Here is a 12,057-nt window from a genome sequence, read left to right as displayed (position 1 = left end):
ATAAAGTATTTATAGCGAAACTGCAATTTGAGATGGACATCATGCCAATAAATACAGCCAATTATGATGCAGAACTTGTATCAGTATATATCTAGCAGCGCCTCTCGAATGCATTTTTTCCCCATTTGAATAATGTTCATACAATACATATATAAATAAATATTAACATCACAAAGTACATTTGGAAAGTTCGTAATCTGCACAGATGTCATGCTGACACTGGTAAACCCGTTTGCACGGCTGGTTGAACAATAATAATCCTTCTAGAAAATTCCAATAGTGTTTAAATAAATAATAATTATTCCCAGTCTTCATTAAATATATCGACGGAAAATCTTTAATTCCTTCTGCTGATTTGTGCCGTTACGAAAAGGAGCTGTTGTAATCGGGTCCTGGTCTCAGTGCGGATTATTTCCCAGGCACAGTCACTGAATCCCTGAAAAAAGGAAACATTGGGGAAAATGTATTAGAGAAGGAACAGATTCCAATGGGTTGAAATAATCTACAAGCCAGAAATCACTCAGGCAATTATCAATTGCCCCACCTCCTGATTAAGAAACTTTTCCAGCTTCCTAAAGTAATTGTGAATGGCGGAGTTTCTCCTCAGATTGGATCCCGGATTCCTGACACATTCTTCCAGCTCACTGAGCTGTCGGTCCAGGAGAAGCCGGAAATGTTCCACCTTGTCCCGGTCCCAGGTGACTGAGCGCAGGTTCATGCTGTAGATCTTGCTGATGTGACGCAGGGTCTGATGGACAATCTGGATCTTGTCCTGTGTCTGGGAAAAATATACACAATGACATTAGAGAGGATATTTCTCCATGAACTGGTCATTTTAATTGACATGTGCAGCTGTAAATAGATAAGACGCTCAAATTTTAAAAAAAGTCGGCATCGCTATTGCTGGTGACAATATTGATCACTCTCAAATTGGTTACTGGTATCTTCCTCTATTCAGCAGCTTGTCCGTCTGCCCCCCCCCCCCCCCCCCAAAGGTTCAACATTACAATTTCGGGCTTTTGAAAATCAAATTGTTCTTATTGTTGGGGATGTGCCCCCCCCCCCCCCCCCCCCCCCCACACACACACATACCTATTACGCCTGCCAGTATTAGCAGGGTTACACTTTACAAAGTCCGGGCCCCAAAAGACACAACATTAAAATTTCTTAGTGGCACAGTGGTCAGCACAGGAACCTGGGTTCGATTTGGGCCTTGGGTGACTGTGTGGAGTTAGCACGTGCTACACGTATCTGCGTCTGGTTCCTCCGGGTGCTCCGGCTTCCTCCCACAGTCCAAAGATGTGCTGGTTCGGTGGATTGACCATGCTCCATTGCCCCTTAATGTCCAGGGATGTGCAGTTTAGGTGCGGTTATGGGGCTGGGGAGTGGGCCTGGGTGGGGCGCTCTTTCAGAGGATTAGCGCAGAATCCTTGGGCAGAATGGCGCCTTCCTGCACTGTAGGATATTTATGGAAATCAACATTGTTCCCATTGTTTAGGATCTCGCTACATTCCCCACATAACTATTACGCCTGACAGTATTAGCTGGATGGTCAGAGAGTTTACAAACTGCACACTCACCTGTAACCTCTTGACGAGATGGTGCAGGTTCAGGGATTTGGTTCTCAGTGATTCTCTCATTGTTTTGCACTCCGATGGAAAGGGTCCTCCCTACAACAGGATAGAATGATTGTCGGAACAAGCTCGAAGCACAAACGGTCGTTACTTTCTGAAATTATTCCCCCAAAACCGGGACAGACATTCAACAATTTGCTTCAAGGCTTTATCTCTCACATGTTTAACTGACCAAAGAACTGAATCACTCTCAGTACAAAACGTTAGATACGTTTCACACGATTTCTTCCACATTTGCACACTACATTGTATATTCCATTACAGAGATGTTCTACATTTTTCTAAGAAAGCGGATTCAATCTCAGTAATCATCCTCCACAGAGGATTACCCCGAGAATCTGCGAGTTAAAATTCGTTTCTCTAATCACCGGATCTCTGTATAAACTCACCACGGCCCTCAGTAGATTTTGAGCATCCTTGTTGAAGACTTCCTGTAACTGCAGCCTCTGGCAGTCCTGGCTCAGGACCCCGGGTAACAAGATTAACAAAATCCACATGCCCCAAACACTTGGAAAAGTCATGTTTAAACAAAAGCAGTTCAGAAATGATAGAAAGTGTTTGGACCGAGTTCAGCGCCGAACGCAATTTTAACACGAGCTAAACTCCTTCCCTGTTGGACTGAGAGGAATATTCCTCCTGGGTGAGCAGTGTCCATTTTAAGGTGTAAACCAGGATATTCCTTTGACGTTACAGAAAGGGATCGATTTTGCTTCTAACCGCGGTGTGATTTCAGGGAATCTTTTAACCTCTTTCCATCAGTGACTTCGTCAATGTGAAACCTTTTCACTTTCTGCTTTTCACTTTCTGCTTAATTATGAGAGAGAATTCTCTCTGATATATTTGGATGCAAATATATTCATCGATATTAAAAGCTGTTACCCACAAGTTCACATCTGTTGCCCCTTTGATTTCCAGGCTCTGATTAGGAATTCGTTGAAAAGAATCAGTTCATATATTTTAAGACCCTAAAATGCGGAACAATCTTTCATCGGAAACTGCTCAGGTCACTGCCAGCATGCGCATTTACTAGAATGTTTAAAGTATTAGTTTCTGTCTCTTTACCTAAGCACGGATACACCAGCAAACCTACTTCCGGGGTTGAAGGATTGAGAAGATGTACATACAAACCGTGGAATTTAAGAGAATGAGAGGTGATACCATTGGAACTTGTAAAATGTTTTAGCCTTTGATGGGGCAAATGTTGAGCAAGCATCTCCCTGTTGGAGAATCTAAAACAAAGTGTAACTGCCGCAGTTGTAAATGAGATGAGTGGGAATTTATAGGGTACTAAACGTACGGGGGAATTGTCGTGTGCTGGCAATTTCTCTGGAGCAGTAATCTAGAGGGCCAGACTAATGAACTGGGGACATGATGGAATTTAAATTCAATTAATTCACCTGTAATTGAAAGGCAATCTCAGTAACGGTCACCATTAACCTTAAATTGGTTGTCATAAAATCACATCTGATACACCAATGTCCTTCAGGGAAGCGGGTATTTGGTGTTCTCATCTGGTGTCGCCTACATGTGACACCTGGCCCACAGCAAAGTGACCGACTCTGAACAACCCTATGAAATGGTCCAGCAGCCCATTCAATTGTGACCACCACCACCTTTAAGGTCTATTAAGGATGGACAACACATGATCGACACATCCCATGGAAGAAAGAAAATGTTGCAGAACTTTGGGATTTTCTACCACAGAGGCATCTGGATGTCGAGTCATGGATCGAATATGTGTTAGATGTTCGGATATTATGGAATATGGGGATCAAAAGGAAGATCAGACAAAGAAGATCTGCAATGAACTAATTGAAATGCAGAGTCGACAGAAAGGACTAAATGGATGGCTCCTGCTAACATTGCTTATATTCTACATCTTAGTTAAATAAACATATTTAGTTTGAATTACATAATATAATTAGCCATGGTTACTGCATTTCTGAATCATTGCGACAGTTTTTGCACCACATTTACACAATATGTGCTTTCTATCTCTTGGGTCTCATCATTAATGCTCCCCTTTCCTCTGAACATTGTCTTTCACGACTCTTCTTTCTTCCTTCCTTCCCTTTGCTCATGGGCAAACGCATGGAAGTGTTGAAATATTGATAACTACATCTAAAAGAATTGTAAGAGATTCAAAACGAGGATACCATAGAATCTCTAGTGAGATGATTGCAACTGCAGCTGTCTTATTTCAAGTCACAATTAGTAATTGTTAATTTTATACAGTAAGAAAATGGGGAATCCTTACCATACCTCAACAACAGCAACTGAGCACACCAGCTAATCAAACAGCTAGCTTGACTATTTATCAAGTGCATCTTAGTCACAGCATTCACTGTCCATGTGAAGTTTACATATTATCTCCGTGTCTGGGTGGGTCTCACCCTCACAACACAAAACAATATCCAGGGGAGGTGGATTGGCCAAGCTAAATTGGCCCTTAATTGGAAAAAAAGAAATTGGGTATTCGAAAAAGGGGGGGGGGGCAATAGTCACAGTATAACTACTATTAACTTTTTCTACGTTTCAAAAATAAATTACTCAATGTGTGTCATGTGTTGGCAGTGTCTTACAAGTGTTCCACCTAAGACATGTCATGCATAGGAATGATTGTGGCTAAGTATTCCGTTTTATTTATGTTCATTACATAAAAGTAAATGATGAATTTGGAAATATAAACTCATTAGTGTTCCCCTAAACAGGTAATTTTAAAACGTTTCATCGTGAGAAACCAGTTCCTTATGGTTCAGTGATGTCAGCTGACAGGTACAGCACAACAATTTGCATTTTGTGATTCGTTTAAAGTAGAAATGCCACCTAAGCCACCTTTACAAATTGACAAACTATGTAGATAAATGAATGCACAATCATAGGGGTTCAGAAGAGGAGGGTGATTACAAGATTGGCGAGAGGATGTGTGAGATTGAGATGCACAGGAATTTCAGGATTGGGGTGCAGAAAGAGAGAGCCTAAGGAGCTTGAAGTTCTATCACCAGTAGTGAAATGACAGGAAGGTAGTTCCAATGCAGAAGACCAACGAATCCATATAAGGCAAGGGAAAGCCATGGCGAAGTGTAGATGAGGTAAGGATTTTAAACACGGTGCAAGATGGTGCAGGAATCGTCTGAGGTCAACAGAGATGGAGATGATGGGTTACTGGGACGTGCTGCACACAGTTATGGGATGAAGATAGAGAATATCCATTCAGTCAGTTGCACCATAGTGTTACATAAATATAAATAAATATGTCTCTGTTGGTGATCAGGGGCGAAATTCTCCTACCCGCCCCGCCACATTTCTGCCCCGAACGGCCGGCGGGAGTCTCCGTAACACCGGCCGGTCAATGGGGTTTCCCATTGTGGGGCAGCCCCACGCCGTCGGGAAACCCCCGGGCCCCGGCAAAACGGAGACTCCCGCCGGCGGAGAATGACGCCCCTTGTGAGGGTTTCCTGTGCCAACTGATATTGTTTTGAATTTGACGAATAATTGTCATAACTCCAGTGTACGGAGCGCAGCATTTAAAACAAATATTCAGGCTGTGCACTTCAGCAACAAACTGGGGCATAGTCAGCCGAGTCAGAAATCAGTGCTTAGTCAACCCTCAGGTAACTTCATTATCGGTCTCGTCAATCATTTATGTCACTTTTCATCAAGGTCAACGGTAAGATCGTCTGGAGCAAGCCGCAATCAACAGAACGTAATCCAAGAACACATAAGTTTTTTGATTCCGACCTCCAAACCCTCCAAGAGGAGGTGTTAGAGGATTGGAGAGTTATTGAAGAAATGGTGTAAGGACAGTCCTAGCGATCACAGGCCAAGTAGTTCCAGAAAATCGAGCTTCGAGCAGGAGTTACCCAATGTGCGACTTCCTCCTACATTCCGCTACCGGAAGTCACCCTGTTTCCTCAACACAGTTCTTTGGTGTATTTGGAGAACTCCTATTGTCTCGCTCTTGTAGGATGCGAACTCTAGTCTGGTTTGTGAGAGGCAGCAATTACATCACCGTCACAACACAGAAGGGCAGCACGTTGGCGCAGGGGTTAGCACTAGTGCCTCACAGCGCAATTGTCCCAGGTGCTATCTCAGCCTTGGGTAACTGTCCGTGTGGAGTTTGCAACTTCTTCCCATGTCTGGGAGGGTCTCACACGCACAATTTAAAATATGTGCAGGGTAGGTGATTTGGCCACTCTAAATTATCCCTTAATTGGAAAAAAATATTGGGTACTCTAAATTGAAACAAAACCGTCACAACGTAGACACTCTTGGCAAACTGACCGTAATCGTCTTTTTGACCAGATCTTGATCTAACTCATCGCCATGGTTTCAGTCTGTGGTAAATTGTTTACCCGGAATGAAGTTCGAGGGAGGAGGCTGCAGAGTGTGACCAAGAGAACAGCCGGCAGACCCGGTTTCTCCATGTGATTGTACTTTCAAACATCTGGAAATGACGGATCCAGTGTAGAATGTATTTCTATTTCAACTGGGTTTGCCGTAATGTTCGGTCTATCCAATGTATTAATAATTTGATGATGTGGAGATGCTGGCGTTGGACTGGGGTGAGCATAGTAAGAAGTCTTACAACACCAGGTTAAAGTCCAACAGGTTTGTTTCAAATCACTAGCTTTCGGAGCGCTGCTCCTTCCTCAGGCGCCTGAGGAAGGAGCAGCGCTTCGAAAGCTTGTGATTCGAAACAAACCTGTTGGACTTTAACCTGGTGTTGTAAGGCTTTAAGACTTCTTAATAATTCGAGGGATAGATATAATAGTCCTTTGTTGTTCTTTGTTCCATACATTGCCGGCTGTTCTTTGACACCGTGAATAGTGACATATTTGTGAAGTAACTTTCTGTCTCAAATACGGCGAGGACAACATGCTAGTTATCCACCAAACTCTGAAACAAATCAGCAGGACTTTCAATCACAACCTCAGCCTCGCGCCCAGGGTTGCTGCCCTGCTGGAAGGATTTCTGCTTAACATTCTGCTTGTGGGCAGCATGGTAGCATTGTGGAAAGCACAATTGCTTCACAGCTTCAGGGTCCCAGGTTCGATTCTGGCTTGGGTCACTGTCTGTGGGGAGTCTGCATGTCCTCCCCGTCTGTGCGTGGGTTTCCTCCGGGTGCTCCGGTTTCCTGCCACAGTCCAAAGATGTGCACGTTAGGTGGATTGGCCATGATAAATTGCCCTTAGTGTCCAAAATTGCCCTTAGTGGTGGTGGGGTTACTGGGTTATGGGGATAGGGTGGAGGTATTGACCTTGGGTAGGGTACTCTTTCCAAGAACCGGTGCAGACTCGATGGGCCGAATGGCCTCCTTCTGCACGGTAAATTCTATGAAAATTAACACAAATCTGTGTTGTGAAGGTGAGGTCATTGCTGCCTCTCACAAACCAAACTGAAGTTCGCATCCTACAACAGCAACACAGTAGGAGATCTCCAAATACACCAAAGAACAGTGTTATTGAAACATAGGGCAGGACCTCCGGTGGCGGCATACAGGAGGAAGTCGTATTCTTCGCTTACTTTAATGTAATGAACGTAAATAAAATGGAATACTTGACCACAACGATTCTTATGCATAATATATGTATAGTACACTTGTAAGACACTGCCAACACATGACACACATTGAGCAATTTATTTTCGAAACGTAAAAAGGTTAATTTCGTAACAGTCATTATACTGCGACTATTTTTGATCCCTTTTTCTTTAGAATACCAAATTACTTTTTTATTTCATTTCACCTACCCTGTACATCATTTTGTGTTGTGGTGGTGAGACCCACGCAGACACGGAGAGGATGTGTAAACTCCACATGAACAATGAATACTGTGACTACGATGTACTTGATAAATAGTCAAGCTAGCAGTTTGATTGATTGTTGTGCTCAGTTGCTGTTCTTGATGTATGGAAACGGTTTCCCATTTGTTTGTAGTAAAAAATAAACAATTACTAATTGTGACTTGAAATGAGGTAGCTGCAGTTGCAATCATCTCTCTAGAGATTCTATGGTATCCTGGTTTTGAGTCCCTTACAATTCTTTCAGGTGTATTTTACAATATCTCAACACTTCCAAGTGTTTGGCCATGAGGAAAGGGAAGGAAGGAAGAAAGAAGAGTCGTGAAAGACAATGTTCATTGAATAGTTTCTACTAGGGAGAGGAGAGAAGCATTATTGATGAGACCCAAGAGATAGAAGACACATTTTGTATCAATGTGATACAAAAATTGTCACAATGATTCAGAAACAGAGTAACGTTGGCTAATTACATTATGTATTTGAAACTATTAAATATGTTTATTTAACTAAGATGTAGAATATAAGCAATGTTAGCAGGAGCCATCAATTGAGTCCTTTCAGTCGACTATATATTTCTATTTGTTCATGCCAGAACTTTTATGTCTGATCTTACTTAAAGAACCCCATATTCCATAATATCCTAAAATCTAACATATAATAGTTCCATGATTCAACATCCACAAGCTTCTAAGGTACAAAATTCCAAAGTTCTCCAAAGTTTTCATACTTCCATGGGATGTGTCCAGCGTTAGTTGTGCTTACTTAATTGCCTTTGAAGGTGGTGGTGGTGACAATTGAAAGGGCGACTAGGCCATTTCACAGGCTAGTTCAGAGTCGGCCATGTTGCTCTGGGTCAGGAGCCACATGTAGGCTACACCAGCTGAGAATACCAAATTCCCGCTTCCCCGAAGAACATTCATGTGTCAGATATGATCTTATGACAACCAATGATAGGTTAATCCTGACCCTTACTGAGATTGCCTTTCAATTTCAGGTGAATTAATTGAATTTAAATTCCATCATGTGCCAGTTCATTAGACTAGCCCTCGAGTTTACTGCTCCAGAGATATTACCACCACACTGCAATTTCCCCGTATGTTTAGCACCTTTCTACCCTTCCCCTCATCTCATTTTTTTTTTTTTTAAATATTTTTTTATTCTCCTTTTTCACATTTTCTCCCAAATTTACACCCAACAATAAACAATAATCAGTAACGAATGTAATATCAATCCCCATATCAATAACAACGATGGCATGCATGTTAACATAAACAAATGACAAAAAGGAAGCAGGAATCACCCGTAGTCACCATTAACACATACAGTCCCCCTCCCCCCAACCCTCCCAGCCCCCAACCACCCTAATGTTCGATGTGATCCAATTCATGAAAGTTCATAATGAATAACGCCCATGAATTGTAGAACCCCTCCATCCTTCCCCTCAGTTCAAATTTGACCTTTTCAAGTGTTAAGAATTCCAGCAGGTCCTCCGCCACACCAGGGCATAGGGTGGAGACGTTAATGTCTACCCTAACGCCTTTGTGCGATCAACGAGGCGAAGGCTACAGCATCTGCCTCCGCGCCCGTTTCCACCCCGGTTGGTCGGACAACCCCAATATGGCCTCCCGGGGGCCCGGGTCCAGTTTCACGTGCACCACTTTAGAGATTACCCGAAACACCTCCTTCCAGTAAACCTCCAGCTTTGGACAGGACCAGAACATATGAACGTGGGCCTCCCTCGCCACGTTCACACACATCTCCCCTCAACTCATTTATAACTGCGACAGCTACATTTTGTTCTAGATTCTCCAACAGGGAGATACTTGCCCAACATTAACCCTATCAAAGGCATTTGCTAAATTCCAATGGTATCACGTCTCATTCTCTTAAATTCCAAAGATTGTATTTGCATCTTCTCAATGCTTCAACCCCGGAAGTAGATTTGCTAGTGCATCCTTGCTTCGGTAAAGAGACAGAAACTAATACTTTAAACATTCTACTAAATACACACGCTGGCAGTGACCTGAGCAGTTTCCCATGAAAGATCGTTCCGCATTTTAGGATCTTAAAACGTATGAACTGATTTTTTTTTTCACAAATACTTAATCAGAGCCTGGAGTGCAAAAGGGCAGCAGATGTGAACTTTTGGGTAACAGCTTTTAATGTCGATGAATATATTCGCATCCTAATTTATCAGCGAGAATTATGTCTCTTAATTAAACAGAAAGTGAAAGGCAGAAAGTGAAAAAGGTTTCAAATTGAAGAAGTCACTGATGGAAAGAGGTTAAAAGATTCCCTGAAATCACACCGCGGTTAGAAGCAAAATCGATCCCTTTCTGTAACGTCAAAGGAATATCCTGGTTTACACCTTAAAATGGGCACTGCTCACCCAGGAGGAATATTCCTCTCAGTCCAACAGCGAAGGGGTTCAGTTCCTGTTAAAATTGCGTTCGGCACTGAATCCCGGTCCAGCCACTTCCTATCATTTCTGATCTTTGCTGTTGTTTAAACATGAATTTTCCAAGTGTTTGGGGCTTGTGGATTTTGTTAATCTTGTTACCCGGGGCCCTGAGCCAGGACTGCCAGAGGCTGCAGTTACAGGAAGTCTTCAACAAGGATGCTCAAAATTCCCTGAAGATCATGGTGAGTTTGTACAGAGATCCGGTGATGGGAATAACGAATTTTAACTTGCAGATCCTCGGGATAACCCCCGATGGAGGAATTACTGAGATTGAATTCGCTTTCTTAGAAAAATGTATACCTCTGTAATTACAATGTAGTATTTAAATGTGGAAGAAATCGTGGAGAAAAGCATCGAAAACGTTGTACTGAGAGTGATTCAGTTCCATAGGCACTTAAATGTGTGAGGTAAAATCTTGAAGCAAATTGTCGAATGTCTGTTCCGGTTTTGGGGGGATTAATTTCTGAGAAATTGTGCTTGGAACTGGTTCTGACAATCAGTCTGTCCTGTTGTAGGGAGGACCCTTCCCATTGGAGTGCAAAACAACGAGAGAATCATTGAGAACCAAATCCCTGAACCTGCACCATCTCGTCAAGAGGTTACAGGTGAGTGTGTACTTTGTAAACTCTCTGACCATCCTGCTATTACTGTCAGGCGCAATAGTTATGTGGGGAATGTAACGACATCCTCAACAATGAGAACAATGTTGGTTTTTCTAAAATTCCTGCAGTGCAGAAGGGGGCCATTCTGCCCAAAGAGCCTGCACCGACCCCTCTGAAAGAGCGCCCCACCCAGGCCCACTTCTCAGCCCCAAAACCGCACCTAAACTGCACATTCCTGGACATTAAGGGGCAATGTAGCATGGTCAAGCCACCTAACCTGCACATCTTTGGACTGTGGGAGGAAAACGGAGCACCCAGAGGAACGTCACTTAGGTACGGGTAGAATGAGCAAATTCCGCACAGTCACTCAAGCTCGGAATCGAACCCAGGCTCCTGTGCTGACCACTGTGCCACTGAGAAACTTGAATGTTGTGCCTTTTGAGGGACGGACTTTGTAAACTGTAATCCTGCTAATACTGGCAGGCGTAATAGTTAAGCATGTGTGTAGGAGGTGTGGGGGGGGGGGGGCGATGTATCCCCCCCCCCCCAACAATAAGAACAATATTGATTATCAAAAGTCCGAAATTTTAATTTTTAACATTTCTTGGGGGGGGGGGGGGGGGGGGTCGGAGGAGCTGCTGAAAAGTTTGATATTATTCTCTCACTTGATCCAAAATTGCTAACAGTATCAGGTTAGCTAATCAAAGGGAAAGATACCAGTAACCAATTTGAGAGTGATCAATATTGTCACCAGCAATAACGGTGCCGACTTGTTAAATTCGACCTTCTTATAGATTTACAGCTGCCCATGTCAATTAAAATAACTAGTTCAAGGAGAAATATCCTCTCTAATGTGATTGTGTATATATTCCCCAGACACAGGACAGGATCCAAATTGTCCATCAGACCCTGCGTCATATCAGCAAGATCTACAGCATGAACCTGGGCTCAGTCACCTGGGCCCGGGATAAGGTGGAACATTTCCGGCTTCTCCTGGACCGACAGCTCAGTGAGCTGGAAGAATGTGTCAGGAAACCGGGATCAAGTCTGAGAAGAAACTCCGCCATTCATAATTACTTTGGGAAACTGGAAAAGTTTCTCAATCAGGAGGTGGGACAATTGATAATTGCCTGAGTGATTGCTGGCTTGTAGATCATTTCGACCCATTGAAATCTGTTCCTTCTCTAATACATTTTCCCCAATGTTTCCATTTTTCAGGGATTCAGTGACTGTGCCTGGGAAATAATCCGCACTGAGACCAGGGCCCGATTACAGCAGCTCCTTTTCATAACGGCACAAATCAGCAGAAGGAATTAAAGATTCCCATCGATACATTTAATGAAGACTGGGAGCAATTATTATTTATTTAAACATTATTTAAACAACCTTTTAATATTTAAGTTATGATTCCAATATTTATATCTGTATGCACTGTATGTGCATATTTTTTTAAAAAATATTGTTAATTGCGAGAGACGTGGCGAGAAATATATTTATAGCAGTTTTTGTTCCATAATAGTCTGTATCTGATGTCAAAGTTGTGCCCCGAATTGAAGTT

The 12,057-nt window shown here is 42.8% G+C and overlaps 2 protein-coding genes across 2 annotated transcripts; one reads left to right on the top strand and one right to left on the bottom strand.

Annotated features, from left to right (window-relative positions):
* Positions 1–337: 337 nt before the first annotated feature.
* Positions 338–2,155, bottom strand: LOC140398002 (interferon a3-like). Its single transcript, XM_072486240.1, has 4 exons — positions 2,024–2,155; positions 1,581–1,670; positions 545–778; positions 338–436 (listed from the first exon to the last, which is right to left on the bottom strand). Exons 1-4 carry the CDS (start codon positions 2,153–2,155, stop codon positions 338–340), a joined length of 555 nt encoding a protein of 184 aa, XP_072342341.1.
* A 7,792-nt stretch (positions 2,156–9,947) lies between these two features.
* Positions 9,948–11,816, top strand: LOC140398001 (interferon a3-like). Its single transcript, XM_072486238.1, has 4 exons — positions 9,948–10,079; positions 10,413–10,502; positions 11,376–11,609; positions 11,718–11,816. Exons 1-4 carry the CDS (start codon positions 9,948–9,950, stop codon positions 11,814–11,816), a joined length of 555 nt encoding a protein of 184 aa, XP_072342339.1.
* The last annotated feature ends 241 nt before the right edge of the window (positions 11,817–12,057 follow it).

The sequence above is a fragment of the Scyliorhinus torazame genome, chromosome 21 (assembly GCF_047496885.1).
Source record: "Scyliorhinus torazame isolate Kashiwa2021f chromosome 21, sScyTor2.1, whole genome shotgun sequence".
Classification (NCBI taxonomy): domain Eukaryota; kingdom Metazoa; phylum Chordata; class Chondrichthyes; order Carcharhiniformes; family Scyliorhinidae; genus Scyliorhinus; species Scyliorhinus torazame.
This window is presented reverse-complemented; position numbering and strand designations above follow the sequence as displayed.

Excerpts from the sequence above, each read along its gene's own strand:
- LOC140398002 (XM_072486240.1), bottom strand. The coding sequence starts at position 2,155 with ATGACTTTTCCAAGTGTTTGGGGCATGTGGATTTTGTTAATCTTGTTA. Across the intron at positions 1,671-2,023 it reads AAAATCTACTGAGGGCCGTG|GGAGGACCCTTTCCATCGGA; the intron begins GTGAGTTTATAC and ends ATCCTGTTGTAG. Across the intron at positions 779-1,580 it reads ATCTCGTCAAGAGGTTACAG|ACACAGGACAAGATCCAGAT; the intron begins GTGAGTGTGCAG and ends TATTTTTCCCAG.
- LOC140398001 (XM_072486238.1), top strand. The coding sequence starts at position 9,948 with ATGAATTTTCCAAGTGTTTGGGGCTTGTGGATTTTGTTAATCTTGTTA. Across the intron at positions 10,503-11,375 it reads ATCTCGTCAAGAGGTTACAG|ACACAGGACAGGATCCAAAT; the intron begins GTGAGTGTGTAC and ends TATATTCCCCAG. Across the intron at positions 11,610-11,717 it reads AAAAGTTTCTCAATCAGGAG|GGATTCAGTGACTGTGCCTG; the intron begins GTGGGACAATTG and ends TCCATTTTTCAG.